Source organism: Tiliqua scincoides, chromosome 2 (genome assembly GCF_035046505.1).
Source record: "Tiliqua scincoides isolate rTilSci1 chromosome 2, rTilSci1.hap2, whole genome shotgun sequence".
In the NCBI taxonomy this organism is placed as follows: Eukaryota; Metazoa; Chordata; class Lepidosauria; order Squamata; family Scincidae; genus Tiliqua; species Tiliqua scincoides.
Window position 1 is genome coordinate 48,676,730 of NC_089822.1, and position 26,499 is coordinate 48,703,228.

Consider the following 26,499-nt stretch of genomic DNA (forward strand, 5'->3'; position numbering starts at 1 on the left):
TGCTGTTTCTGATTATCATCCTAATTCACAAAATTATTAATGGTTTCAGTAGTACTGTCAAGGCCAGATCACTGCCATGGATACCCATGCCCAAATGAAAGCCTGAAGGAGTATTCTCTAACTCCAGGGGCTGGAGACTGATCACTGAAGGGCAGAAAGCACTGCCTTGTTAACCAGAATAGATCAAAATAAAGTTTTGATGTCTACCAATAAACAATAATGTACAGTTTGGCAAGAGTAGAAAACCACCATTTTAGAATGTATACAAAGGCAAAAGATTTTCGTATTGCCTGTCTGCTTATTTAGAAAGGCTGATGTTATATATCCCTATCCCCTAACAGCCTGAACACACATACCAAACCAGACATGACGTGCCAGTTGCAACATGTTCCATTTGTGTTTGTTTAAACCCAAAGCAGCCTCTGCATGCTTCAAACCTGGGCAGACGGAGGGTGCTTATCCCTTTTCTCTTTCAGCTGTCTTTCTAGTCAAATCTCCCCAGTTGTTTGTTTCTGTCAAGAATTGCCAGGTTCTGTAATGACTATATTTTTTGTAATATTTATATGTTTTTGTTTATGACTGTCATGTTTTCTGTAATGGCTTGCCTTTGGGTTTAAGAAACATCTGTATGGGGAGAGGGAGTAAGAGGCAAGGGATCATGTTTAACATCTCACTTGGCCCATGGTCCCAAGCAGGTCCCTGACAGTACAATCCTATGCATGTCTACTCATCAGTAAGTCTCATTGAGTTCCATGGGGCTTACTCCCAGCCAAGCATGTATAGGAATGCAGCCTAAACTAGGTCCAGCCTCAAGCTATGAGGTTACTGGGATGACCATGCAAAGTGCATGACATCAAGCCAGTCTGGATGATATTTTTAACCCTGAACCTTCCTCATGCAGTGGAGGATGTGTAAAATGAAAAGCCCTACATTCCCCAAGATATAAGGAGGGGGCCAAGGCGCATCATGAGTGTGCATTGCCTTCACTATGTAGGGCTAGTATGAGATTAAAAAAATCCTTTGAGCCAGCCCAATATTTAAAGCCTTTGCAGTCAACATAAAGCCTGAATTCTTTCTGCTATCTTTCTTTGAACATGCAAATTGCAATCTGACATCATTAGTGTAATTTGTACCACATCACATGCTCCTATGCTAGGAGCAACAGATGAGTTAGCTGCAGGAAGAACAACACTCTGTGTCTTGAGTACTGAAAAAAACGTAATATCTTCAAAGAGATTGTCTTGAAGAGGGGAATCTGGATTTACTACACTGAGAATAAATATGCACTGTATTTATGGAACACAAGCTATAATTTTGTCAAAAAATGATGTGAGGGAGATCATTATAATTCACTCTCGGCTGATTCAGATGATAAACTGACACCAATTTAGCCCTGCTCACATGTGATGTGAGACATGAGTATGCACATCTGGCTCCCCCTCCCATGCTGGTGTATAAAATGGTTCCCAAATTCTGCCCTCCTTTTTTAAAGTGCATATTAATACACATGCCACTCCCAACACTACCTCCTCCACCTCCTCTGCCACCCACTGCTTCTTCAAAACTGGCCAGGCAGAGAGGACCCTGGGAGTAGAAGGAGAGGAGGCAGAGGTAATGGCAATCCTCTTCCCAATCACTGACATGGAAGAAGAGCAATCAGGAAGAGGATCACAGCAGCCCCTACTTCATTCTCCATCACTATGTCCTTTGATAGCAGTGGAGGAGGAGGTAACTCACTGTCTCTTCCTCCTCTCACTCACTCTATAAGGGTAGCAAGTGAGAAGAGGATGTGGCAGGGACAAGGTGCAGCAACCAAGCAGACAGGAGAAGGCACTCTCTGTCAATTCTCCACCTCCCCTAGCCCATCACTCATAGCAGCTGCTTGACATGGCCTCATAAGTGAGCCGGTTTCATGAAGCTACCTTCTAATGAGCCAGATCATTGGTCCATCTAGCTCAGATGTTGCCAACATTGACTAGCAGTGACTTTCCAGGGTTTCAGAAAGAGATGTTTCCTAGCTCTACCTGGAGATGCCAGGTATTGAATATGAGACATTCTGCGTGCAAAGAATTTACTCTGCCACCCAACCTGTAGCCCCTCCACATATCAACAAGCACATCTGAAAACAGAGGTCTGTGGTTTTAAATATATACAGATGAGGATCAAAGACTTGCTGCTCTCATCACTCTTGCAAGCTTTCTTTCTCCTTAACCCCTCCAGCCACACTCTACTGAGCACACTGCTGGAAATATAAAGAGGGGGATAAAAGCAACATCAATAAATATGAAGAGGAAGATTAGTCCTAGAAGACTAAAATGATACCTATGTAAGCATATTTAACTTCCAGCATTCATTAGTACCTATCTTCTCTAGTAGCCAAGCAAGGACATGATATAACAAGCTGCACAGAAACATCGGCTTTTTTGCTTCCCTGTACAGTTGGGAGTGGCAGGGGGGCATGAGTGGGGCAGGATTGGGAAAAGCACACATCTAGCTTCTATCATAGTATCTCTCAGTGCCCAGCAGAAAGCTCAGTGCTTTGCCAAGTGCTCCATCTGCTGCACGTTTGTAGTTATGTTGCAAGCTTTAATGCAAACTGGTTCTTTGAATATGAGGAGTGTCATTGCAATTCACCCTGTCAACTCTCAACCCAAAAGTGCATCTGTGGCTTTTCACAGCTTTGGTTAAGGTCAACAGATGCAGTTATTACCTGTCATGGTGTTGGTGTAACACCATGAAAAAGCTATACATACTATGTTGTTCCTGCTGTAGCAGAAGAAAAAAAAATTCTTAGATACTGTACTAAATTACAGTAATTAAGGGCACAATCCTAACCAGGTCTACTCAGAAGTAAGTCCTATTGTGTTCAATGGGACTTACTCTCAGGAAAGTGAGGTTAGGATTGCAGCCTAAATTGCTTAGATACTGGCAAGGTGCTTGCCCTGGAGCCCTTAAAGGTACATGCAAGGTAATCTGTCTCTGGAAGCTGTTTCTATTTATTAAGAATTGCTGCTGTAAAAACCTTTTTGTATATACTGTAATTTGTTTCTATTAAAAGGACTTTATATGCTTAACTTGGTATAAGAAAAATCCTTGTGACTCTACTAGATAAAAACTGGTGATCTGACAGTGAATGTACAATAGGAGACTTAAATATGGCACAATTTATCATATCATTAAGTGCAGTTGGTGCTAAGCATTTGCAGATTCATCTGTTAAGAACACCACATTGCATATATTTGCATACACATATCAGCCCTTTGCTTTCCTGTACCAGTATTTAGATGCATGGATGAAATAAGCAATTTTGTAAGGTAAACATCAAAACCTATTGTTTGAAAAGGATTGCATCTTTTAGCACAACAAACCTGACAATAATGACTAGATCCATTGACACCAATTTACACAGTGTGAAATGACTTGAAAATTGTCTAAAGAAATAAGAGTGATATTGCTGCTGCTGCTGCAGAACTTGTTACAAACTAACTCATAGGTAATTTTTTCCTTGAAAGCTGTGTTAGTTTACATTTATTGGATGAAAACATTACTAAACAGGATGCATTTTTCTTTGGTAGCAAGCCCTGTGCAGATCTCAAGGAAAAGGATTGAAGCTGCTTACACAATAGGGCTTTTGTAGGAAAATGTCCTGGTAGGGCAGGTGTTATGCACTGAATCATTACATTCAACATTCAGGGAGGGGGTTAATAACCTCTTGAATCCATGAACTATAAAACAAATAACATGTATTTCTAAATTGATTGCAAGACTACACTTGGGTGTTTGGCCATGTGCTTGACAGTGCAATCCTATGCTCAGAAGTAAGTCCCACAGAGTTCAGTGAGGCTTACTCCCAAGTAAATGTGTACAGAATTGCAGCCCAAACCCACTACCCTGTGAAGGTATATTGCAATATCTTTATTGTTGTTCAAACCTCTCATTCCATTACATTACAGCAGAGTGTTACTAGAGTTAGGGTGATAGAGCTTAAACGGCAGCCATTAGTCGACCGGTAAACACACAGAAAGAGAGAGAGAGAAAGAGAAACAGACACATATACAGAGAGAGTGAGAAACACTCTCGGTGGGCACAATCCTAACCAGGTCTACTCAGAAGTAAGTCCTATTGTGTTCAATGGGACTTACTCCCAGGAAAGTGAGGTTAGGATTGCAGCCTTCGTTTTTTCTCTTTGTGTGTATGTGCATATTTATCTGTGTGTGTGTTGTGGGTATGTTTCTCTGTGTGTGTGTTTCTTTGTGTGTATGTGTTACTCTCTGTGCATATGTGTATGTTTCTGTGTGTGTTTCTCTGCATGTATCTTTCTCTGTATGTGTTTATGTGTTACTCTGTGTGTGTGTTGTTGTGTTTTTCTCTGTGTATGTGTATCTCTCTGTGTGTGTTTGTGTTACTCTGTGTGTGTTTGTGTTACTCTGTGTGTGTTTTTTCTCTGCGTGTTTATGCGTGTGTGTGTGTTACTGTGTGTGTTTGTGTGTTATACTCTGTGTGTGTTACTGTGTGTGTTTGTGTTTCTCTGTGTGTGTGTGTGTGTGTGTGTTACTCTGTGTGTGCGTGTTATTCTGTGTGTTTCTCCGTCTGTGTGTGCGTGTTTTCTCTGGGTGTGTGTAACAAAGAGAGAAAAACACCCACGTAAACCACCAAGAGCTGGACCAGGCAGTGCCCGCTTGTCCAGGCAGCGAAAGCGCTGCGGGTGGCCACAGCCTGGCCTGGCTGCTCCCCTGGCCGCGCTTACCCCCTTCAGCGGATGGCTGCCTGCGCTTCCTTCCCTCAGCCGCTTCGGTGCTGCGAGGACGGTTGCTAAGGACGCCGCCGAGCAGAGGGAGGGGCAGGAGCGGCCGGTCGCTGGAGGCGAGACTGCGGGCACTGCTGCGCCCCGCCCCGCCCCGCCCCCGGCCCTGGCTGGCAGCCACAGTGGCAGGGTCGCCGGGGAGGGGAGCTGATGGATGACCGCAGCGAGAGCAAGGACCGCCCCCCAAGTGAGTGTCGTCCCGCCCTTCTGGGGCCCACTGAAACCAGTAGCGAAGCCTCCTCCCGCCCCCAACTCCCGAGGCCTGGGGGATTTTATGGAGGGTCTCTGATGCTGGGTCTAACCCTGTGCTTCCCAAACTTTGTAGCACCGGGACCCCTTTTCAAAAGTGGCTCCCTCGTGGGACCCATCTAGGTTACCAGGCTGTATAGACTGCAGGAGCACAGCTGCTTGCAAGCAACCACAGTAACTGATTTCTGAACAGCCTCAAAGTTAGAAGCAACTCATTATCTGATCTTTCCGCGACCCACCAAAAATCAGGTCACGACCCACAGTTTGGGAACCATAGGACAGCTTCTAACATACAATTTCACTACAAACTTCACCCAAAAGCATAGTCATGATACATCTGTTGCAGCAAAACCAAGAAAGTCTGGTGGGACTTTAAAAAATGGCAAAGATATTGCTGCATAAGCTGTGGACCACAGTCAGGTGTGTGTGTGTGTGTGAGAGACACAAAATATCCAAATAAATATAAAACACAAAATATATTTTGGTGCCAAAATATCTGAACAAAAACACAAAACACCACATTTTGGTATTTGATATTTGGTGTTTAAGATATCTATTAAGAAATTACTTTTCTAGTTGGAAATAATACTGTGGCTGCATCTGCTGACACTATATCACAGTGGGCTGTCAGAGTGTGCTGTGCCTTTGGTACTAGCTAGTACATTTTTAAAGGGATTAAAATTTATAATTATAATTTATTCAAATACGCCCTTGGAATAAAAACACATAACGTCACAATTTGCTATTTTAATCAAGAAATTTTGGGGGAAGAAAATATCACCCCAAAAACACACCCCTAACTACAATCCACTTCATAGATGCACCAGATGTACTCTCATTCCAAAGGCACAGCACACTCCGACAGCCCAATCCTACCCACACTTTCTTGAGAGTAAGCCCCATTGACTCTAATGGGACTTACTTCTGAGTAGACATGCATAGGATTAGGCTGCGAGGCTCCAAACGCAAGGAGCCCAAGCCTGTGCGTGTCTACTCAGAAGGAAGTCCCATTAGAGTCAATGGGGCTTACTCCCAGTAAAGTGTGGATAGGCTACCAGCCCAGGGAAAGATGTGAGAAGGTCCAGGAGAGACAGCGCTAAGCCACGCACCCTGCGCAGGTCTAGTAGAACGTGCAGGCTGGAAGCGGTTGGCCCGTGTCACGTGACGCGAGCGGTCAGGCTTCAGCGCGGCCGCGTCTATTTCCGGCACGCACCCGGAAGTGGAGCCGGAGGGCGAAGCGTTGGAAGGTGTCTTCTGTCACCCATTAGTCGGCGCGTCTCGGCCGCGCTCCCCCTGCTCTACCCGATGCATCCGCGGCGCCCCGAAGGCTTCGACGGCCTGGGCTACCGGGGCGTCCGAGAGGAGCCGGAGCCGGGCCACTGGGTCAGCACCCCGCCCGACATCCCCGGCAGCCGCAACCTGCACTGGGGCGAGAAGACCCCGCAGTTCATCGCCGGGACCCCGTTGGGCGCGGCCGGGCTCAACGAGGACCCCTACCCCGGCGGCGGCGGCGGCGCCAGCTCCGGTACGCCAGGGAGACAGGAGGCCCCCGGGGAGCGCCGCTCGGAAGGGCGCGACGCCCCAGCCATGGGCCTGTCGGTCCCCCCAGGCTGGGCCTCCCGTGCCCCTGGTTAGCCCCGCTGCCTGTCTCTTGCTCCATGCGGCTTTCCCTGACCCAGCCACTGGCCCGGGCACACTGGTCTGCAGGTTGAGGGAGGTCCTTCATGCGTAGGGCACTGGGGGTGTGAGCCCCACCAACAGCACAGTCTGCCCTGTCAGCTCAGAAGGCCTCTGGCGAGCCTTCTCAGTGTGCCCTGAGCCTAGAAAGGTTGAAAACCACTGAACCAGGCTCAGTTCCAGGAGTCTGAGCATCTGAGTAGCAGTTCTGTCCACGCAATGATGCTTTCCTTCTTAGTTCAGGACGTTCCTATTTTTGTTGGTGTTAGAAATGACTCTACAGTCAGAACTGTGGTCTTCCCAGTTGTAGTGTGTGGCTGTGGGAGCTGGACCATAAGGAGGTCTGAGCGCCCAAGAATAGTCGCTTTCAAATTATGGTGCTGGAGAAGACTTTTGAGAGTCCCCTGTACTGCAAGGAGATCAAATCAGCCAATCCTACAGGAAATCAACCCACTGGAAGGACAGATACTGAAGCTGAAGCTTGAATACTTTGGTCATCTGATGAGAAGGGAGGACCCTTTAGAAAAGACCCTGATGCTGGGAAAAATTGAAGGCAAAAGGAGAAGGGGACGGCCGAGGATGAGATGGTTAGATAGTGTCACGGAAGCAATGAACGTGAATTTGGACACACTCTGAAAGTCAGTGGTAGACAGGGGTGCCTGGCATGCTGTAGTCCAGGGTTGTCAAACATAAGGGCCAGGGGCCAGATGCAGCCCCTGGAAGCTTTTTATCCAGCCCTCAGGCTCTCAGCTGCTGAGGTGTTACAGCTGAAACAGCAGCCCACATGAAATTTGGGCTTCCCCAATTCTTGAAATATGATCAGGGTTTGCGTACTTTCTCTTCTGTCATTTGCAGTTAATGAGTTTCTATATGAGAACAGGGTCTGATTTCTGGCTGCTTAATGATGTTACTTTCTGCTTAATGACATCATTTCCGGCCCTCAGCTGAAGCCCTGAATGCTAACTTTGGCTCTCTATGAAACGGGTTTGACACCCCTGCGGTAGTTCACAGGGTCATGAAGAGTCAGAGCAACAAGAAATGACTTGCTCTCCAGAGCTGTCTTATCACTGTAAAACTTGGTTTGAGTGCCTCCCCTGCCCCTTTTGTCTGCACAGGCGCTTGGTTCGTAGGCTGCAAGGTGCTCAGATTAGGTCCATTTCTCAAAGAAATCTTGTTCAGGATAGCCCATAGGATAGTGCAGATGAAGTACTTCCTAAGGTATTGAAATTCCCAACCCCTGCAACATGAAGGAACTTGCTATTTATTTCTCTGTATATCTCCTTGCCTCTCCCACTGCTGGAATTTGTAGTTATCAACCCGTTTTTGCCTGGCCTACAGTTGTACGCATTTGGTCCCTGTTGCATTCTTGCAACATTGAGCAGAAATAGCTTAAGTTGTTAGATATGGAGTCATTCCGATTCAGTGCTGTTTTTTTCAGATGGTTAGCCGGGTTCCTCTGTGAATGAAAGAGGAGGGCACCATGATGATGCCTTGTCTTTTTTTTTTTTTTACATGACTGTAGCATCTGGTAATGATGCTGGTATCTGATATCTTGTTGATATCCCACCCTTTTCCAAGTTGCTCAGACTAGAGTAAATGGGGGCAGGTTAGACTGAGAGTGACCAACTCAAGGTTACCCAGTAATCTTCATCACTCAGTAGCCTTGTTAGAAAAACATTTGCCCCATTTTTGTCAAACTCAAAAGAAATGTAACTTATATTTATATTAACTTCATATTTAAGAAATGGAAAGCAATTGCATATTGGTTTGTCATCTTTGAAAACACCCTGGTGTTTGTGCATGCTATTTATTAAATTAATTCAAATCCTAGATTAGACAACTTGAACTTATGTGTATGACTTATTAAAGCAAGCAATTGACAAAATTGGTTGTGCTGATATTTGCTACCCTTTTTGCTGTTATAAGTAAACATTAACATCTCTGTTTTGCAGAACAGCTGAATAGGTTTGCTGGCTTCGGGATTGGCCTGGCAAGGTAAGAACTCTATATAAAAAATTTTCAGAGGTAATATGGCTTTTGCATTTTATATGCCTTTATAAGACTTTAGCACAGCCATTTTCAACCACTGTGCCGTGGCACACTGGTGTGCCACGAATGGTCCCCAGGTGTGCCACAAGAATTTGGGAGAGGGCCATTTATTAGTAGGGCCAGTGGGGGATGTGATCCACCATAGACAGCATGGTGTGCCTTGTCAGTTGTTAAAAAACTGATGGTGTGCCTTGACCATTTTAGTGCCTTGACAGTGTGCTGGGAGATGAAAAAGGTTGAAAATCATTGCTTTAGCACAGGGGTGCTCACACTTTTTTGGCTCGAGAGCTACTTTGAAACCCAGCAAGGCCCGGAGATCTACCAGAGTTTTTTTACAATGTTCGCGCCATCATAACATATAACATTTATATGTACAATGTATGTTGGTGTACCTTGAGCCCCACTGAGTATAACAGGACTTACTCCTGAGTAGACATGCCTAGGATTAGGCTGTGAGGCTGCAATACTAGCCACACTTACCTGGGAGTAAGCCCCATTGAGTACAATGGGCCTTACTCCCGGCGTTTCCTTCCAGAGGCACCTGAAGGGGGGGGGGTCGGCACTCCGCGATCTACTCATTTTGCCTCATGATCTACCGGTAGATCACGATCCACCTATTGAGCACGCCTGCTTTAGCATAATGCTGTACTGCTGAAGCAATATAATAACAGACGTATAACTCTAGTTAGAGCCAGAAATTTGAACAGCATCAATATACAAGTAGGGACAATGTACAGGTTTGCCCCACGTAATGACAGGATACATTCTCCAATCCCTGTTGTTATGTAATTAGGTTGTTAAGTGAACATTCAGCCGAGTCTAGTGCCTTTGTTGTGTAAACAGATACTCCCTGTCAGAAACTAGCTGGCTGTACAGGCTACTGGAGATAGACTTCCTCTTCATTGCATTAAGGGCCTCTTTGCTGTCTAAACAGACACACTGCTGCAGGCTACGGGAGTCCTGACTGCCACATTAAGAGCCTCTTTGTTGTTCTTTGACCATCGTAATATATGCAGTCTATTGTTAAATGGAAGTTTGTTAAGCGGTGCATGCCTATAGTTAGATCTAGTTGGAAAGATATTGTACATTTATGCTGATGAAGAACTATACATGGAAGTCTTTTGGGGGCTGGGGGGTGCTCTAGTTGTATAAGATTGCTGGCAAATTGAGAGGAAAACCTGAAAGCAGTGCTGGCCAGGGAAAAGATGGTGCACTTCTGACTTAGCTTCCAGCTGGCTAGCACCTCCTTTAGATGAAATTGCCCCCCCCCCCCAAAGAAAACTTCAGGTTGAGGTCCTTGGACAGCTGGTCATTGCTGCTTTAGGAAAAGCACACTCATCTTATTGAATAAGCGTAGGGTTGATATGAACATAACTACTGTGTATACAGTAGTTCAGCTTTCATTTTTTCATTCCAAAAAGGCCAAAAAGCTTCCCCCCCCCCCATGGCTTCCTAATTTCTAGAAATTTTACATCTTTGTCAAGAAGCAAGACTGTGCTCCCTGCCCTACCCTTATTGTGAAATATATGGGAAGCTTGCCAAGCCACCTCTCTGATATTTTAACACTAACTGCTACAGGAATGTATTTCAAAAAGGTTTTGTTGGTATAGGCAGAATCAAATAGTCTTGCTTTTCTGTCTTATTTTTCAAATTATTTCTTTAGGTATGCTGCTACTTCTAGAACATAGGAAACTGCCTTATACAGTACTGAATCAGACTATTGGTCCAACATCGTCTACTGTGATTTTCACTGTTTCTCTGCCTTTCTCATCCACTCACCCACTTCTATTTTGGATTTGTTTTTGTATTTTTTATGTCTGAATTTATTAACTGGTTGCTATTTTATATGGGTGTTCATGTTGTTGTTTGTTTTTATTGCAAGTTGCCTCAAGTGCTTTGGCAGATAGGCTACTCATAAATACAGGCATGCCCTCATATCCACAGGGGTTCCGTGCTAGAACTCCAAGCAGTTAAGTGAAACCACAGATATGGGCAAATGCCTCCCCCCCCCTCGAGAGCCGCGGGGAGTTCTGCTCCCCTTGCCTCCGGAGGGTCCTCTGAATTCGACAGTAAAAAAAAAAAACCTACTTCCAGTTTCTCCATGTAACTGGAAGTGATGTTTTTAATGCCTTCTAATGCATTGGGGAGGCCTGGGGAAGCCCCGGAGGGCATTAAAAACGTCACTTCCGGTTTCATTGAGAAAATGGAAGTAGTGTTTCTTTATTGCCGGACTCAATCTGAGCCACTTAGCAGTCTGAGCCTGACAGAGGCCATGGATGGATGTCTCCTGGGCTCAGAGGACCCTCTGAATGGGGCGCACCAAGGAGCGCACACAGGGGGCCCTGCAGACCCAATCTGCGGATATGGGATCCCCGTAATAGGAAGCTACATCTTAACATAAAGAAAATAAAGAAATTTGAGTTTTGCAATAGCTTCAATTTCTGATTCTCACTAATATATATCACATAAATATCAAAATTTAGAGTAATGAAATATTTTTAATACTGTAAAAACTTATTGTAGTTGTATAATTTACAAATAAATGGTTTCTTGGCTTAGACAGGCAATTTTAGTATATGATATTATTTTTTCAAAGTTTGTTCACAGAGAATGTGCTGGCTCATCCTTGTGTTGTTCTGCGTCGGCAGTGCCAGGTAAGTTGTTTGTGTCTGAGTTACTGTCTCAGATTAAATTCACTTAGTAGTACTCACCTTAACTAAACACTTGGGTTCAAGTGACAAGATGTGTTATCCAAGTGCCATGTTTAATTTAACTTGAACACTTTAGCTTGAATTACATCTGCGTGATCTAAGAAGTGTTTAGCAAAATAGTCATAATGCTGTTACCCAACTGTGGTATAAATTGGGATGAAAGAATTGATATACTGCTGTCAGTTTTTAATAACTTTGTGTGTTTTTGACAGGTTAATTATCATGCCAAGAATTATCATCTTACTCCATTTACGATCATCAATATTATGTATAGCATCAACAAAGCTCAGGTTAGTATTTGCTATCTGTGTATAATAATCTTTCTTCACAAAGTCAAAAATGTTTTAAAAAACTTAAAAGCTTGCTAGATATGCCCAGTTTCAATACTGATTTTTTTCACTTTCTTTACTAGTATAAAAACTTCCTTGTGAACACACTAAACACATACGTAAAAACACGGAAATGGTAATGTATGTATAATAAAATAGGTTTCAGAATATACTGTTGAAGTCTAACTCAAGATATTAAGAGCCCAATCCTGAGCTCTTACCGCCGGTCCTCTGCTGGCACTGAGTGTCGCAAACATACCATAAGCATCTGTGCTAGCTTAGCGCTGGGCTAATACTGGTGGACCACCATGGCTGAACAGCCACCCAAACTGCCAGGCAGCAGTGAGGTAGGTGGGGGCGGGGAGGAGGCGTTCCAGAGCAGGGGGGGAGGCAGGGAGGAGGTGTGCCAGAGGAAGGGAGGCGGGACTGACAGAGCTCCGCTCTTCTGCATCCAGAGCCTCTGTGTCGGGCCGTGGGCCCAACATGGAGGCTCTTGATTCTACGGCAGCCCAAGGGTTGCCGCAGAATTGAGTAGCCCCATTGCAGGGTTACTTCCTTTACTTAGGAGAAGGGGGCAAAAGTCCCCTTCCCCTGAGGAACCACTGGCAGCTGCCCTGTTGCACGCAGGTTGCTGTGGCAGCCATTTTGGTGCCATGGCAGTCCCTGCGCAACAGGCAGCTCAGGATTGAGCAGGCCATATCCTAACTAGTTAGCATGTCATTTAGGAACAAAGGCCAAATATAGATCATTTTGTTACTAATTTGCTAGAAACAAAATATTACAGTAGATGGAAGATTGGATTTTATAGTCTCAAATCAAAATAAATTGCATATATCAGATTTGATCTGTAGCTGCAAAAGTGAAAGTTTGGTTCCATTCCTTTATTGTGCCCCTGCCCTGTTCCAGCAATTCCCCCCACATCCTATTCCACCACTTCCTCAGAGGGTCTCCAACCCACAGGAGAGGTTTTGGGCAGCGCAGGAGGCTAATGGTGGAGTATATGGTGGGAAAGCCCCATTTTGTGCAACTAGATGTCCATTACCTCAAAAGTTTTTTAACTTGTCAGTAAAAGAGTATTTAAAAACTGAATCAAGATATTTGAGTGTGTTTCTGTGTGCACACTTTATATATACGTATTTTTAATTTCTTTTTTGCACTGAAATCAAAACATTTTATTGGTTAATTTTTGAGTTTGGTTGCTGTATCATATAGGGGCAATTTATCTGATGGCAGGAATGTCTATGAGATAGATAGTCAGTCAGTCAGTCAGTCTGGAGCAACAACCTTCCCAGGAAGAATGTTACCTTCAAAAAATCATTCAATCTCTTATTTTTATATAATAAGAATTTGGCTTTTTATAACCCAGTGCTAGACACATTGCATATCACTAAGGTGTGGGAGGGGATTTGGGAGAATTACACTTTTCAAAATATTTGGGGCTGTTTGCTTGGCACTTTATATTAAATTCTGGGTGGTTGGATAGGGGTGTGTGTGTGTGTGTGTGTGTTTAGACACAAATTGTATGTAACTGCATTTCCTCAATTTCAGGGTCCCAGAGCTCTTTGGAAAGGAATGGGAAGCACATTCATTGTTCAAGGCATAACTCTTGGAGCAGAAGGCATTATCAGTGAATTCACACCCTTACCAAGGTTTTGCCATTTTTTCCTCTTTTCCTTGTGTTAATCATGAGTATTAGTATATCTTTGGTAGAGAATGGTTTGCTGTGCACACGCAAAAAAGGCTGTATGTAGACAGTCTCTTGTGTTAAATACTCTGGCATCTACCGTAGTTACTGGCAGTTTGCCATTTTGTGTCTGCCTTGCATTTAAGTGTGCTCTGTAATAATAGCAGTCAAATGACATCACTGAGAGTTTTATGGAAGTGAAATAGCCTTGTTTATGTAAAGCTTTGTATAATTGCCGGCTAAGTCAGTATCCGTTGTTTGTCCTTAGACTACCCATGCTTCTATTACCCTTGCAGATTAGAACTCTCTATGAATGGTTTTGTATTGCAGGTTTGCTTCTGCTACTAATCTTGTATTGTAATTTTTATACTGTAGTGGTATAGATGTCACTTTTTCAAATTAATATAACCTCAGTAGTTAAAATATTTACAAGACATTCAGCATGTAAAACACATGCTCCGCCACAAAGGGGAAAATAAAGGGCTCATGGGAAAATTAAGGGCTCTATCATTACTACATTCTTTATTCTTTGGGTGTGCAAGTTCAATTCTCTTTTCTCTTAACGGAGGGTATTCCATCCAAACAGTAGCTTGTACTTCAATGAAAAGAGTGAACACTCTGTTAACAGGACAGAACAATGAGCATCTTGGAATGTTGGTTCAAGTGAACGTAAAGGCTTGTAGGACTGTGCAATAATTGTCACACTTAAAAGTTGTTAACCGGTTCCATTATGCAGTGCTATGCATGTGGGGGGGGGGTGAAAAAACATAATTCACTAGTCATTTGGGGTACAAGTGATTACATAGTTCTGTTAATGCCAGAATTACAGCAAAGGAAAAAGCATGTGCCATAAGTGTGGTATTGCAGCTCTGTTTAAAGGTGTGCACTCACACACACGCTGGTGTTTTGGAACTGCATATTGAAGAGTTTGCTTGAATCAGACTTTCATTAGATCACTATATCTGATCCACATAGATGACTATGGCAAGAATATTGTTGGAATCAGTATAAATCCTGTGCAATTGCAAAAGATGTTCTTGCGAATTACAGTATGAAGAGCAGCAAAGGAGTAAGAATGATAGAGATGGATAAATAATTCACAGTGTTATAGTGAGTTATTTATTAGTGCAGATAGTCTGCCATTAGTGTAGCAGTTCATATAAGAATATTAGCAGAAGAGCCTAGAAATGAGACTGTGGTATGGTGTTTGTAGAGGGCAAGTCTTTTTTTAGCCATCTGAAAAGTAGTTTGTGCATCTCTTATAAATCTATTTAACTTTTAACTTTGATTGGGTGTAATTATATAAGCAGTAATTGAATATTTCTTCTGTGGATTAGACTCATTTTTAGAATCAATATCTGTTGAAGCCAACTATATCTCCAGGTATCTGATTCTGTGCTGCTGAAAGTGCAGAACAACAACTGGAATATTCCCAGGTTCCCCATGAAATCTGTATGATCTTAAATAGCTTATGATGTTTAGCAGATCGTCTCACCAGTGTCACACCCAATTAGGTTGAACCATTTTAGCAGGTAAGTAGGTCAGAGTTGATTGCTGGATATGTTTTTCAGGGTTCCTGAAAAGAAATGATAAAGTGCTCGTTGCTTTGTCTGTGAATAGCACTAGCACTGTGTATAGTGATAGAGGCAAGCCAAAAGTAAAGTTCTGAGTACCCACTGAGTCTGCCACTGTGTGAATTTTACTATTAAAATGACTGAGATTCCTAAAGAAAATTAGCATTTCAAAGTCTGCAAATGTGGTTGTTGCTTTTTAGGAGAGGATACAATACTTGGGCCCTCATAACCCCAAAGAATTGAAGGAAAAGAAGCATTTGAAATGCTTCAAATTTTGAGTAAACTCTGGCTCAGTAAGGGAAGACTCAATGAGATGTCTTTTACTGAAAAACGGGTGCAGAAAGTGCAATACAGAAAGTGCAATGTGTGTCTTTTATCTTGTAACTATCAGAATAGCAATCATTGCATTGCTGTCCATTGCCTTTTCTCTTAGAGGAAAACAGTCAGTAGGTCTAAATGCTTCCTCAGCAAGAAGTTATAAAATTCCTAGCAAGTAAAGAAATGCCATGTGGAACTTTGCTGAAAGTGTTTTCTTCCTGAGCCTTGCACCCCAGTCTCCCTGAGCATAGCCCAAAGAGTTCCAAGAAAAAGAATCAATTTTCTTTAGGCTGTGCAATGCAGCATTGTAAATCTATAAAATCTGTGCAGCGGAACCTTCGTATCCATGGGCACCGTATTAGCAGATTTAATCAACATGATTTGAAAATGTATTTTTTAAAAGTCACATATCCTGCAGTCACCTCACCCAGCCATTTATGCAAGCTTAAGCAATGTGCATGTGTTTTAGGCAATTTGTAGATTTTTTAGGCAGTGTGTACAATTTACCTGCCCCATGTGCTGACTGGGCAGCCAGAGAAGCCTAAAGGAGTTTCGGGCAGGAGCTGTGCTGTGGGTGAGAGCAAGCAAGTGAGCCAGAAGCTGTTGGACTGAGATTGAGTTGAGGGAGGAAGGCTGAAAGTGAAAGGGGGGAGAAAGAAATATCTTCAATTTTACCAACCTACATACATGCAACATGTGAAATTGGGGAGAAGTGTGGGAAAGGGATGCTGCAAAAGGGGGGAAGAAATTGAGAATGGAGAATTCTCTCCAGCAGAGGAACTGGACACTTTGCAGGATCAGTGCTGAAGCAACAACGAGAAGTGAGCATTATTACTTGAGCATGGTTGTGAAAATGATGGGCTGCAAATGTTCCCTTTTCCTCTTCCTCCTTCCTGTCCTTTCCTGCCCCAAAAACATGTCTTGCAGGGTTGCTGTGTTTTTCAGAAACATTGCTGACCACAACTTGGTGGGTCAGAGCAAATTGAGCAGGGAGCAGAGAGGAGGAGGAGGAGGAGGAGGAGGAGGAGGAAAGAGCTCCGACTCCCTGAAGAAAGGAGAAGAATCTGGTGCTTGCTGCAATACAAGTTCTTGAAAGCTAGCTTTATTTCACGGTCTTGCTCATCCTCCCCTACCCCCCAACCTTTCGTCTCTATGAAGGGCTGCTGGAGAAAATTATTTTATATAAGGGATTTGAGCGCTTGTGGATTTTACGATCCGCAGGGGGTTCTGAAATCAATCCCCCATGGATACATAGGGCCCATTGTACTGATATCAATCAAAAGAACTTTTTTAAAGAAAGAAACAACTTAGAGACCAATATCATGCAAAAGGTAAGCCTGGCTTTTTATAATAGTACACATGTTCTGTCTTGGCCTCTTTGATGATTCCAAAGTGCACTTGAAGAGCCACACAAGGGAGATTCTTGTCAGTTCACTTCCATGTCAGAGAATGTTCCACACGTGCAATGGCATTTTATATCCATTGTAGGTTAGGTTCCTTATCATAAAATGTTATGGACTGGTGGATATGTCTGGAGTTTCTGGTACTGAATGTTGATAGGCAATTGTTGCTTTGATTTTTCAGAGAACTTTCATATAAATGGAGTCTCAGACAGATAGGAGGACATCTCTTGCTGAAAGGGTAGGTAATGAAAATAATCTCCCCACACAACAAAACTATTTTTGAAAACAGTCGTTTATTCTGATGAGAATGAGCCACAGGCTTGCATATTTCCACTTTCCCTGTCTTTCATGTGGGAAGCAGATTAGAAACTTCCATTTGTAGCTTTAACAATTTTCTGAATACAGAAAACTGTGGTTTATACAAACCATAATACCAACTCACAAAGCTGATAACAGGTAGTTTTTGTCAAAGCAAGCCATGGTGATGCCTGATTGAGGCCACAATCTGACAGTTAAAATTGTCTGTTTTGCCTAATGGAAAAAATAAAGGAGCGTGAAAGGGGGGCAGAAGCAATCTGTAGCATAACTTCATTTTGCTATATTTTGGAATTGGGAATTTGGGTTTAATACTGATTAAACATTGATGTCCAGAACTTTGGGATCAGATTCTCTGCTCTGAAAGACTCTCGTGAACGAACTGAGCAGAACTTGCTGCAATAACATAGACAGGCTGTGGTTTTGACAAAAAATACAGTATAATCCATTTTGATCTGCTTAATAGGAAAATTCAGAATTATTAGCTTAAAAATCTGTAACTACTAAGTTAATTTGGAAGTGAATAGGTAACTTTATAACTAGGAGGAGTTTAGCAGAGGAGTGTCCAGGAAACACAAATCCAGTGCTTAATCCAGGCATTTAAATCTAAGCCAATTTAGTCCAAACAGAGCTAAATTGGCTTAAATCAAAATGCCTTCACTTAACTGGATTGTTGCTTGTGCTGTTTATTTGAAAGCATAGCAGGTGACAGATGTCATTAACAGAATTTTAATTCAACTTATTGTACTTATTCTTCTAGCTTGACTTGCGTGATAGCAATGCCTTTTTATTCAGCAAGTTTGATTGAAACCGTGCAAGTAAGTGCTGAATGCTTTTGCATGAAGTCAGGTGTCATTATTTAGGGAATCAGAGCTGAAAGTGTCCTTGCATTGTCTTGTCTGACCCTGTATTCTGTGGGTTGTATCCCAACTCTTTCTTCTGCAAATGGACAGCACTGCTGTTTCTATGTTTCTATGAGACATTCACCAACTAAAAGTGCCCAATACATCAGAGCATATTTTGAGGGAGCACAAGGAACTGCTTTGCTAACAAGGGGGTGGAGAAGTTCATTTGCATAAACTTCCTTCTGCTGATATTTATTAGGGTACTACTCTGTATTTATATGAATTATACCTTGAGAAGAAGTGCCACTACTCCAGAACTGTTGGATACATTGCAATATTACATGTCTTCTTATTGGCTATTTCAAATACTAGTTCTAAGGCTACATGGTCCAACAAGAGGCCTACGAGGCCCATTTTGGCAGCCCCCAAAAGCCCTACCGCAGCTCCCCCCACTGCCGCCTCCTTGAGTGGCCTTTCGGTCTCCCTGCTACAGTGTTCCAACTTATTTAGAGAAAGAGAAGCCAGACTGGTGAAGCAGGGATATTGAAAAGCCCCTACGCCTCTTTCCGACTGATCCTGCTAAGTGACTTCAGCAGCTCATAACTTGGAAGTAATTGGCAGTGACATCATCATGTCACCACCAATTACTTCTGCATCTGTGCAGTCAGAGGGTCACACCAGGGCTGTGCAGGTCCCCAGCTGCCAAAAGTTGGACCACCCTGTTCTAAGGTATCTTGTTTCACAGCAAAGAATTCCTGCATCCTCAAGAACTGTTTTGTTTAACTTCTTTAAATGATTTTATTTGAATCTAAAAAATGAATGGCACATGATCTTAAATATTTTGAACTATCTTTGGTAGAAATAATTGGACTTGAATGTATCACCGAGTAAATAGTAACTTTATTGGTTTGCTGCTATAAGTTTGTGATTTTAAACCACTTGGGGGCGCACTTGACAATTTAATTTTTTTATTTTTTGGAAAAACAGAAGTTCAAGGTAAAGAAGCTGCGTAAAAATGTCCTATTTAAATGTGTGTTCACTTGATTTTCTGGGGATTCAAATGTTAATGCTAACTAGCTCTGCGAGTATAGGCTATCCCAAATTCCGAAATCCAGAATGCTCCAAAATCCAAAAAGTTTTGTCCATTGTTGCTATTATAGGTATTTTGGCAGCTTAGTTACCCTGAACCCATTTTTTCACTGTATTAATAGCATGCCATATTTTTTACTGTTTACTTATGTGTGAAAAAGACTTGGGTCCCACCCCCATGACATCATTATGTATATGCAAATATTCCAAAATCCAAAACACTTCTGGCCCCAAGCATGTCAGATAAGGGATATTTAACCTGTTTTGTTAATGGCTCTTACATATATCACATTAATTCAAATTAATTCATTTCTCTGAAGAGCTCAGAGCACCTTACACGTGATTCTCAGGTGATCTTCCATCTAGGCAGCTTACAGAGCCAAGCCTGATTAGCTTTACCAATAAAACAGCATCATATGTCATCATACGGTACTGTGGGCCTTACTTTTGGGAGGAAAAGAGCTAGCAATATTGTTTAAAAGATCATATCAGTATAATTGTAAGAATGGTTGTCCAAACAAATGCTTAGGAAGAATTATTCTAATAGTTGGTGTAGAACTGCAAACATGATATTACAGTGGGTTTAGAATAATATTACAATGTGTTACAATTGAATACTTAAATTGTTGATACCTGAATATACATGCTTTTAAGAGTATTTCTTAATTAATTTTTTAATCTTTTTCAGAATAACAGGAAGGGGTTACCCCCCCCATGTTGCCCAACATACCCCGCAACATTTGTCCTAAAAACTAAATGCAGTAATTCAGTCTGATCAGCTATGATCCTTATGGAAACATAATTGCATATATAGAAACCCTCGTTTCAAGTGTACCCAGTCTTAGAAGCAATTGTTTTCAGGTGGAACAAATGGTCACCAGTTCATCAGCTTAATCCAATAAAATTGTTTCTATTCCTGCCTTCATAATGCTTTAAAAATACAAATTTCAGTTCAGCTATTTTGTGTACATGATTAAGTCATCCATATTCTCATACTTATTTGATAGTGAGTAGTCTGGCAGAAGAAATTAGGCGGTAATCCAAATTTGTATCAGGAAATCCTCTGATATTTTTTCATTGCTGTTGCTGCTAAATAGCACGGAAGGTGGGGTATAACAGTGACACTACCTCATTTCCAGCTCATGAGCAATAGTTGTATTCAAAGGTTCCCTTCCTCCAGTGCAGGATACATAGTATGAATTATTCTATTTTGAAGGAAAAGTGCTTTGTGTGTGTGTATATATTCACACTTAAGGATGACAGTAAGTTACAGAAGAATTGCTTCTGCCCACTGCTTCCGTTTGCTGCTTATCCGAAATAGCATTGAGGAGGCACTATTGTCAGTTGAATGCCAAATCTTTTAATAATAATATCGGGTTCAGCCAGAGATGTGGGATTTCCAGAAAATTTTAAATTGGAAGATAAATTGCAGTGATAAACATCAATTGAGATCTAATTTGTTATGTTTGGATTATGTGTTCCCTTTGGGGTTTGATTGATAAAGAGGAACTGTGTGTGTGTGGAATATATAGCATACACTACTTGGACCTCATCTGAAAAAAAGTTAAATACATCTTGGAATTCCCACAATGTGATTGCTAGTGTATCCATTATGTTTAAACCACAATAACTCTGTTAGAAGGTGCCACAAGACTGCTTTTGCTGCAACATAACTACATCTCTAGAAGTTGTACTCAAGAGACACTTACTTTGGATTTACACAATATCCTAAGTAACATGAGTTCAGGGGCACTTACCTATCAGTCTGTCCTGCTCCCTGAAAAGTAGCTTCTGGGGACTCTCAAAAAGAGCATAAAGGCAGTAGTGGAAGGGGGTGGAGAAGATCATTTACATGAGTGCTGTTGCATTCTTTTTAATTAGGTTATAACCAATGAAAGATATTTATCTCTTTTTATTAAATATAGACTGATTGTAGAATTTTGTTGAAGTTGGTTTAAGTCTCTGCTTGTGATTGCTGCCTTTTATTGCTTTGCTTTTATAGTATGCATATAAATATTTCTCATTAATGATAGTTATTTAATTTAAAAATTATAAAGGTAGGATTATGTAGGATTTGATCATTTTTAACATTTATTTGTTTATTTATTTATTATTTATGCTACCTTTCATACTTACTCCTTCAAAAGTGGTCTATATAATTAAAAACAGCAAAATAATAATGTGTTCTCTGGATTGTACATGTTAGAGTGACCCTTTTTGCTGCCATTTCATCCTGACAGCAGCATTAAGTGGCAGCCAGGGGGGAGGGAGTTCAAGGTTATTTATAATATATATATTCCAGAATACTTAATTAGAATTGCCACAGATAATCCGGAGATTCATGTACAAACCTGTAGATGTGCACCTACAGCATACATATTTAGGGTCTTTGGGTGTTGGCTACATTGCATGCACCTACCAATAGGTGCTGCTGAAAAGAAAGGAAAAAGAAAGGACCTGAAGCCCAAGCTGGTGCAAAGTAGAAATAGCATGTCTGTTGCGGAGGCTAATTACTATAACCAAGGATAGGGAGAAAACAGCATATAAAACATAGTCACACTTAATCTAATTGACCAGAAACTTGGTGCTACTCAGGGAATTCCGGGGGGGGGAACATTTGTGGGGGAATAACAAGACAACAACTCTGGAAGTTAGTGGTAGACAGGGAGGCCTGGCATGCTGTGGTCCATGGGGTCACAAGAGTCGGACACGACTGAACAACAAGACAGCACTTGAGGGAAGATGTAGCAGCATGTATACAAAGTGCTGAATCTGGAGCACATAAGGGTTTCAAGAGAGGTGAGGCTCAAGGGAAAGCAAGAGGTAAAAAATCTACAGAGTGATAGAAAGGAGGGTAGAACTGTAATAGTGAAGTTTTGGCACAGTAGCTATGAGACAGAAAGGAGTAGAAGTGGATAGAGTTAGCTCTTTCATGGCAGGAATGCTAATCTTAACTCACAGCTGGGGAATTTACTCTTGGCTGGAGGTGTTAACTAGTACCAAAAGTCTCTGCGTGGGGTAAAAGTACCAGGTAAAGAGGTGTTGATCTCTTCTCCTCCCCCCCCCAAACTATAAATCAAGAGTTTCAGAGCCCTTGGATTGGCCAAGAGGACTAAATCTGAGGAACTTGAGGAAAAATCTCCAGTCTTCTACCTTGACTTGGTTTAGAGATAGAACAGGAGGGTGATGGGTATATACAGAGCTCACAAGGTTCAGAGAGAAAGACATGAAGGAGAGGCAGATTGTGCTGCCAGTTAATCTGAACATAAGAAAGGAAGATGAGGAGAGTATACCTATTCTGATCTCCTAAGGCAACGTCAAGGCAACCAGACTGGGGATTTTAGGTGGAGGGCTGGTGAGCTCTAGATGCTAGGGCCAAATTCCTGGGAAGGCTTAGCAACTAAGACTGGATCTAAGTGGGCATTTGGACTCCATTCTAAGTGGGCACTTGGGAAAGAAGGCTGTCAGGGTGAAGGCACATGGAGCTCCTAGAATCTGAGTCTGAGCTTTTTTGATTACAGCTCTTACAGTGCAAGAAGGATCTTTGGAGAGACCCAGTGATTTCAGGTCTGAGTTAGTCCAGAATGGTTCTGCTTAGGGGTACCTTAAAGCAGCACAATGCAGGTGGCAGCTCCCAAGAGAGACATGCCTTGGCAAGCTGGTGTACTTATCAAGCTCCTAAAGGTCAATTTGATAGGTGATGGCAAGTAAAAGGTGGGAGGGCAAAAGGGAGGTCTTGGGCTACAGCAAGGGTAGCCAGGCACAGACACTCTAGTACCAAGAGTTAGTAGCCTGAAACATGTTTAACAGACAGGTCAATCAAGGCACATGACAGTCAAGATGAATGACTGAGGAGGTTAACATTAGCATATTCAATAGAAAGGTTTGGTGGAGATTATGGGTACTGAAAGGAGGTTTTCAATAGCTTTTTGATTGGATGATCCAAAGTTGTAATATGCTTGATGGCATCTCTTTATCTGCTGGATTCTCCCATTACTGGGGTTGCTGAAAGTATTTGCATGGCTCACAAGATTAGAGTATGTGGCCAAGATTGGTGCCCCACTGATTCGGGTATCTTTGAGTGCAAACTCATCTTAAAAATGGAGTCAACCTGGCATTCATGGTAAGGATCTGTATAGCAGTTTTCGTATGGAACACTATTTTTAAGGCTTTAGGCATGGCTAGAAACTTTCAGAGATTTATATAAAGTTGAAATGCTGGGAGCCTGTTGCGATGTGTTTTCAAAAAAAGGATAACTTAAGGAAAAATTGATTGTTGTATTACAGCTGCTGATGAAAGCAGATCCATTTAGCAGGTTTTATGGGTGAACATGGTGCTGTTTGACTTGGAAAAGTATTGCTTCTCATTACACTTGGAACTCTTTCTACTGACTTGTTAGATTTTATTTGGATGTAAACCCATGTTTGCATATGGAATATTTTAAAGATCTCTTATTATTTAATTGGTTTAAATTGGTCACCCTTTTTACAGTATGCACAAAATCTGGACTCATCTCCATTTAAATACTCTGATATTTTTTTATTGCAGAGTGAAATAATTCGGGACAATCCTGGAATTTTGGATTGCTTGAAAGAGGGCATAGGCAGAGTAATGGGCTTGGGAGTGCCCCATAGCAAGCGACTTCTCCCTCTTCTAGCATTGACCTTTCCAACTGTTCTACATGGCGTGCTTCATTACATCATCAGTTGCATTGTCCAGAAGTTAGTCTTATACTTTCTAAAGAAAGAGAATTCTCCTAGCCTTGCAACAGAGAACTCCAGTTCTGTGCAAAGCATGTTGGATGCTTACTTTCCAGAACTTATTGCTAGCTTTGCTGCAAGTCTTTGTGCTGATGTCATGCTCTACCCACTGGAGACAGTTTTACACCGCCTTCATATTCAGGGAACACGCACCATCATTGACAATACGGACCTTGGATATGAAGTTCTTCCCATCAATTCTCAGTATGAAGGAATGAGAGACTGTATCAATACCATAAAGCGTGAAGAAGGAATATTGGGATTTTACAAAGGGTTTGGGGCTATCGTTGTACAGTATACATTGCATGTTGCATTATTGCAGCTCACTAAAATCCTTTACACCACACTACTTCAGAATGTTTCTTAATGGATGTGATTACTTGAAAGTTTGCACATATAGGAACTAGATTAAAGTGTGACATCTGAAAGATTAGAATCCGCACTAATGGTTTTCTTCTCAGCACATAGAATGTTCCATTGTAAATAGACATACAAGTCCCCCTATGTCCTTTACACAACACTTGATCAGAGGAAAAAAGAAATGCGATAAAATATTGAAATATATTAGAAAATGCATTCTAAATCTGTATTAACGTGTGGAGGATATGATGTGCAGACTATTGTTGATGGATCTTGGACACAATCTTACTGGCAGTTTCTCCTGCATAAACTCCCATTAAAAGTGGATGGTAGCTCTGCAAGAGAATGCTATTTTCTCAGAGAAACTTGCTGTGAGGATTGTGCTTAACTTTGATCTGTAACTTGAAGTGAGAATTATATTGAGTATATGTAGATGCACTCAGAAACCAATGAATGTTCATAAATCTCCTGAATGAGCTTGCTATATAATTGCTGTAAAAAGAATGTCCTGATTGTTTTTAGAAAGTGTTAAAATTGTTGCAAAATGCATTATTGGTCATAATTTTCCCACTCTGGATTTTTGTTTAGTAAGTATGAATGATTTCATGCTTTCCTGCAGAAAGGTATGTAATGCCAAAAAAAACCTGAATTGCTATGTCAGGTATCTAAAGTAAAGATTCTGTAGTTAAACTTGGTCTGCTTGATTACTGAAAAAAGTCTTAGCTACAGGTATCTGCCCCCCACTCAGTGAGTTTAGAAGGCTAACAGAAAATAAAATATGGGATTTCAGAAAAATGTTGTAAGGAGTAAATAGCAGATGCATTAAAAACTACCCTTAGACTGCTACCATGAGAATAGTTGAAAGAAAGCTTTCTTGACATCTAAGGGGCTTTGTTTCAAGTAAGTGTTTTCTAAGTACATTTCAGCTTTTATTTTATTGATTATTGCATGACTACAACAATCATGGTTCTTAATGACTCATTTTTCAACTTCCATTCAAGGTATAAAGACACTCACTGTAATTCCACACTTAATTTTTTCCTAAGACTGAAGATCCACCTGCAGACCTTTGGCTGAATTTGGTGGTCTTTCTCTTACCAGCACAATAGCCTATATTATGATTTTAGCCATTTAAATCCTTGCATAGCTGCTCTGGAATAGGTTGTCATAGAGCAGAGCTCTGTTGCCCATTAACAATACCTAACTCTATTCTCTTCCTAAAAAGCCAATATCTGGCTTCGTGAAAACTGATACTGGTAATTAAATGTCTCATTTTGCTTTTCTATCCATCCTTGAATTAATGGAGGAATTTAGGAAGACATGTTTTTACAGTGAATTAGCATGCTAAAAGAAAAAAAAATCCTGCCTTTTTGATAAATTAACATGTGTTATAAGAAACTTGATATCTGTGTGAATCTAGTAAATTAATGTGCAAGTTTGAATCTCATGTATAAATGTTTTTTTTATTTTCAGAGTGAAACTGTTAGACATTGAACTGTTTTGACACAAATGGGATGACCTATGAATGAACTGGATTAAGAAACAATTGCTTTGCTTACAGTTTTATTTTTGTGGATGTTGTATGCACTTAGATGTTGGAATTGAGGATTCAGGAGAACTTCGGTTGTGCTGCATCTGGACTTTGACTGAGAATAAAACTGATTACAGACATTGACTTTAGAGGAGAATAAGATTCAGGACAAAGCTGGGCTGTTTAATGTCTGTTGTGGATGTCATATATTTTTATAATGCTCTAAAATGTATTCAAGATTCTTTTTAAAGGGACAGTGCAGTTTGTGAAATCTAAATAAAACTTAAAACACATTGAACTGTAGTGAGCCTTGGGTCCCTGCAACATAAGAATTCATTTCACCAAACCTCTTCAAAGTGTTTAAAAAGGCATGTAAAATATGTGAATACAGGTGCAACCTCATTATACATGGGGGTTCTGTTCCCAGACCCCACAGATGCTGAAATTTGCAGATAATCAAATCTGCTATTGGTCCCTTTGAACCCTCCAAGCCCTCAGAGGCTGCAGAGGGCTTCTGCTGGAGGGCTTCTCCAGGCCTCAGAATACCATATATGGCATAAAAACATGATTTCTGGTTTCCCTTGGGAAACCAAAAGTTGTGGTTCTTCAACCAGAAACAGCCATTCTGAAAACCGCAGAAGCAGCTTCAGATGCATGCTGCCTCTCCAGGCTTCAGAAAGCCCTCCAGAGGTGACCAGAGCAGAGCTCTGGTTGCCTCAGGTGGAACCAGGTCTCACTCTAGACGGGTTCAGGAGACCTGCATTGAGCCAGATCCATGGATGCAGAATCTGTGGATATGGA

At 41.7% G+C, this 26,499-nt stretch overlaps 1 protein-coding gene across 2 annotated transcripts; it reads left to right on the plus strand.

The window, feature by feature from the left end:
* The first annotated feature begins 6,276 nt into the window (after positions 1–6,276).
* On the plus strand, positions 6,277–25,996 carry SLC25A46 (solute carrier family 25 member 46). 2 transcript variants are annotated; one of them, XM_066617651.1, is made up of 8 exons: positions 6,277–6,578; positions 8,683–8,725; positions 11,376–11,433; positions 11,703–11,780; positions 13,368–13,468; positions 16,980–17,036; positions 17,874–17,931; positions 23,596–25,996. In XM_066617651.1, the coding sequence occupies exons 1-8, from the start codon at positions 6,359–6,361 to the stop codon at positions 24,172–24,174; spliced, it is 1,194 nt and encodes a 397-aa protein (XP_066473748.1). In that variant the 5' UTR covers positions 6,277–6,358; the 3' UTR covers positions 24,175–25,996. The 2 variants fall into 2 exon arrangements, with proteins under 2 accessions (XP_066473748.1, XP_066473749.1); XM_066617652.1 differs by having other exon boundaries at positions 8,688–8,725.
* Positions 25,997–26,499: the final 503 nt, after the last annotated feature.

Bases quoted from the DNA above. Each gene is read 5' to 3' on its own strand.
- SLC25A46 (XM_066617651.1), top strand. From the start codon at position 6,359: ATGCATCCGCGGCGCCCCGAAGGCTTCGACGGCCTGGGCTACCGGGGC. The intron at 17,037-17,873 runs GTAGGTAATGAA...TTATTCTTCTAG, and splicing joins GGACATCTCTTGCTGAAAGG to CTTGACTTGCGTGATAGCAA. The intron at 17,932-23,595 runs GTAAGTGCTGAA...TTTTTATTGCAG, and splicing joins GTTTGATTGAAACCGTGCAA to AGTGAAATAATTCGGGACAA.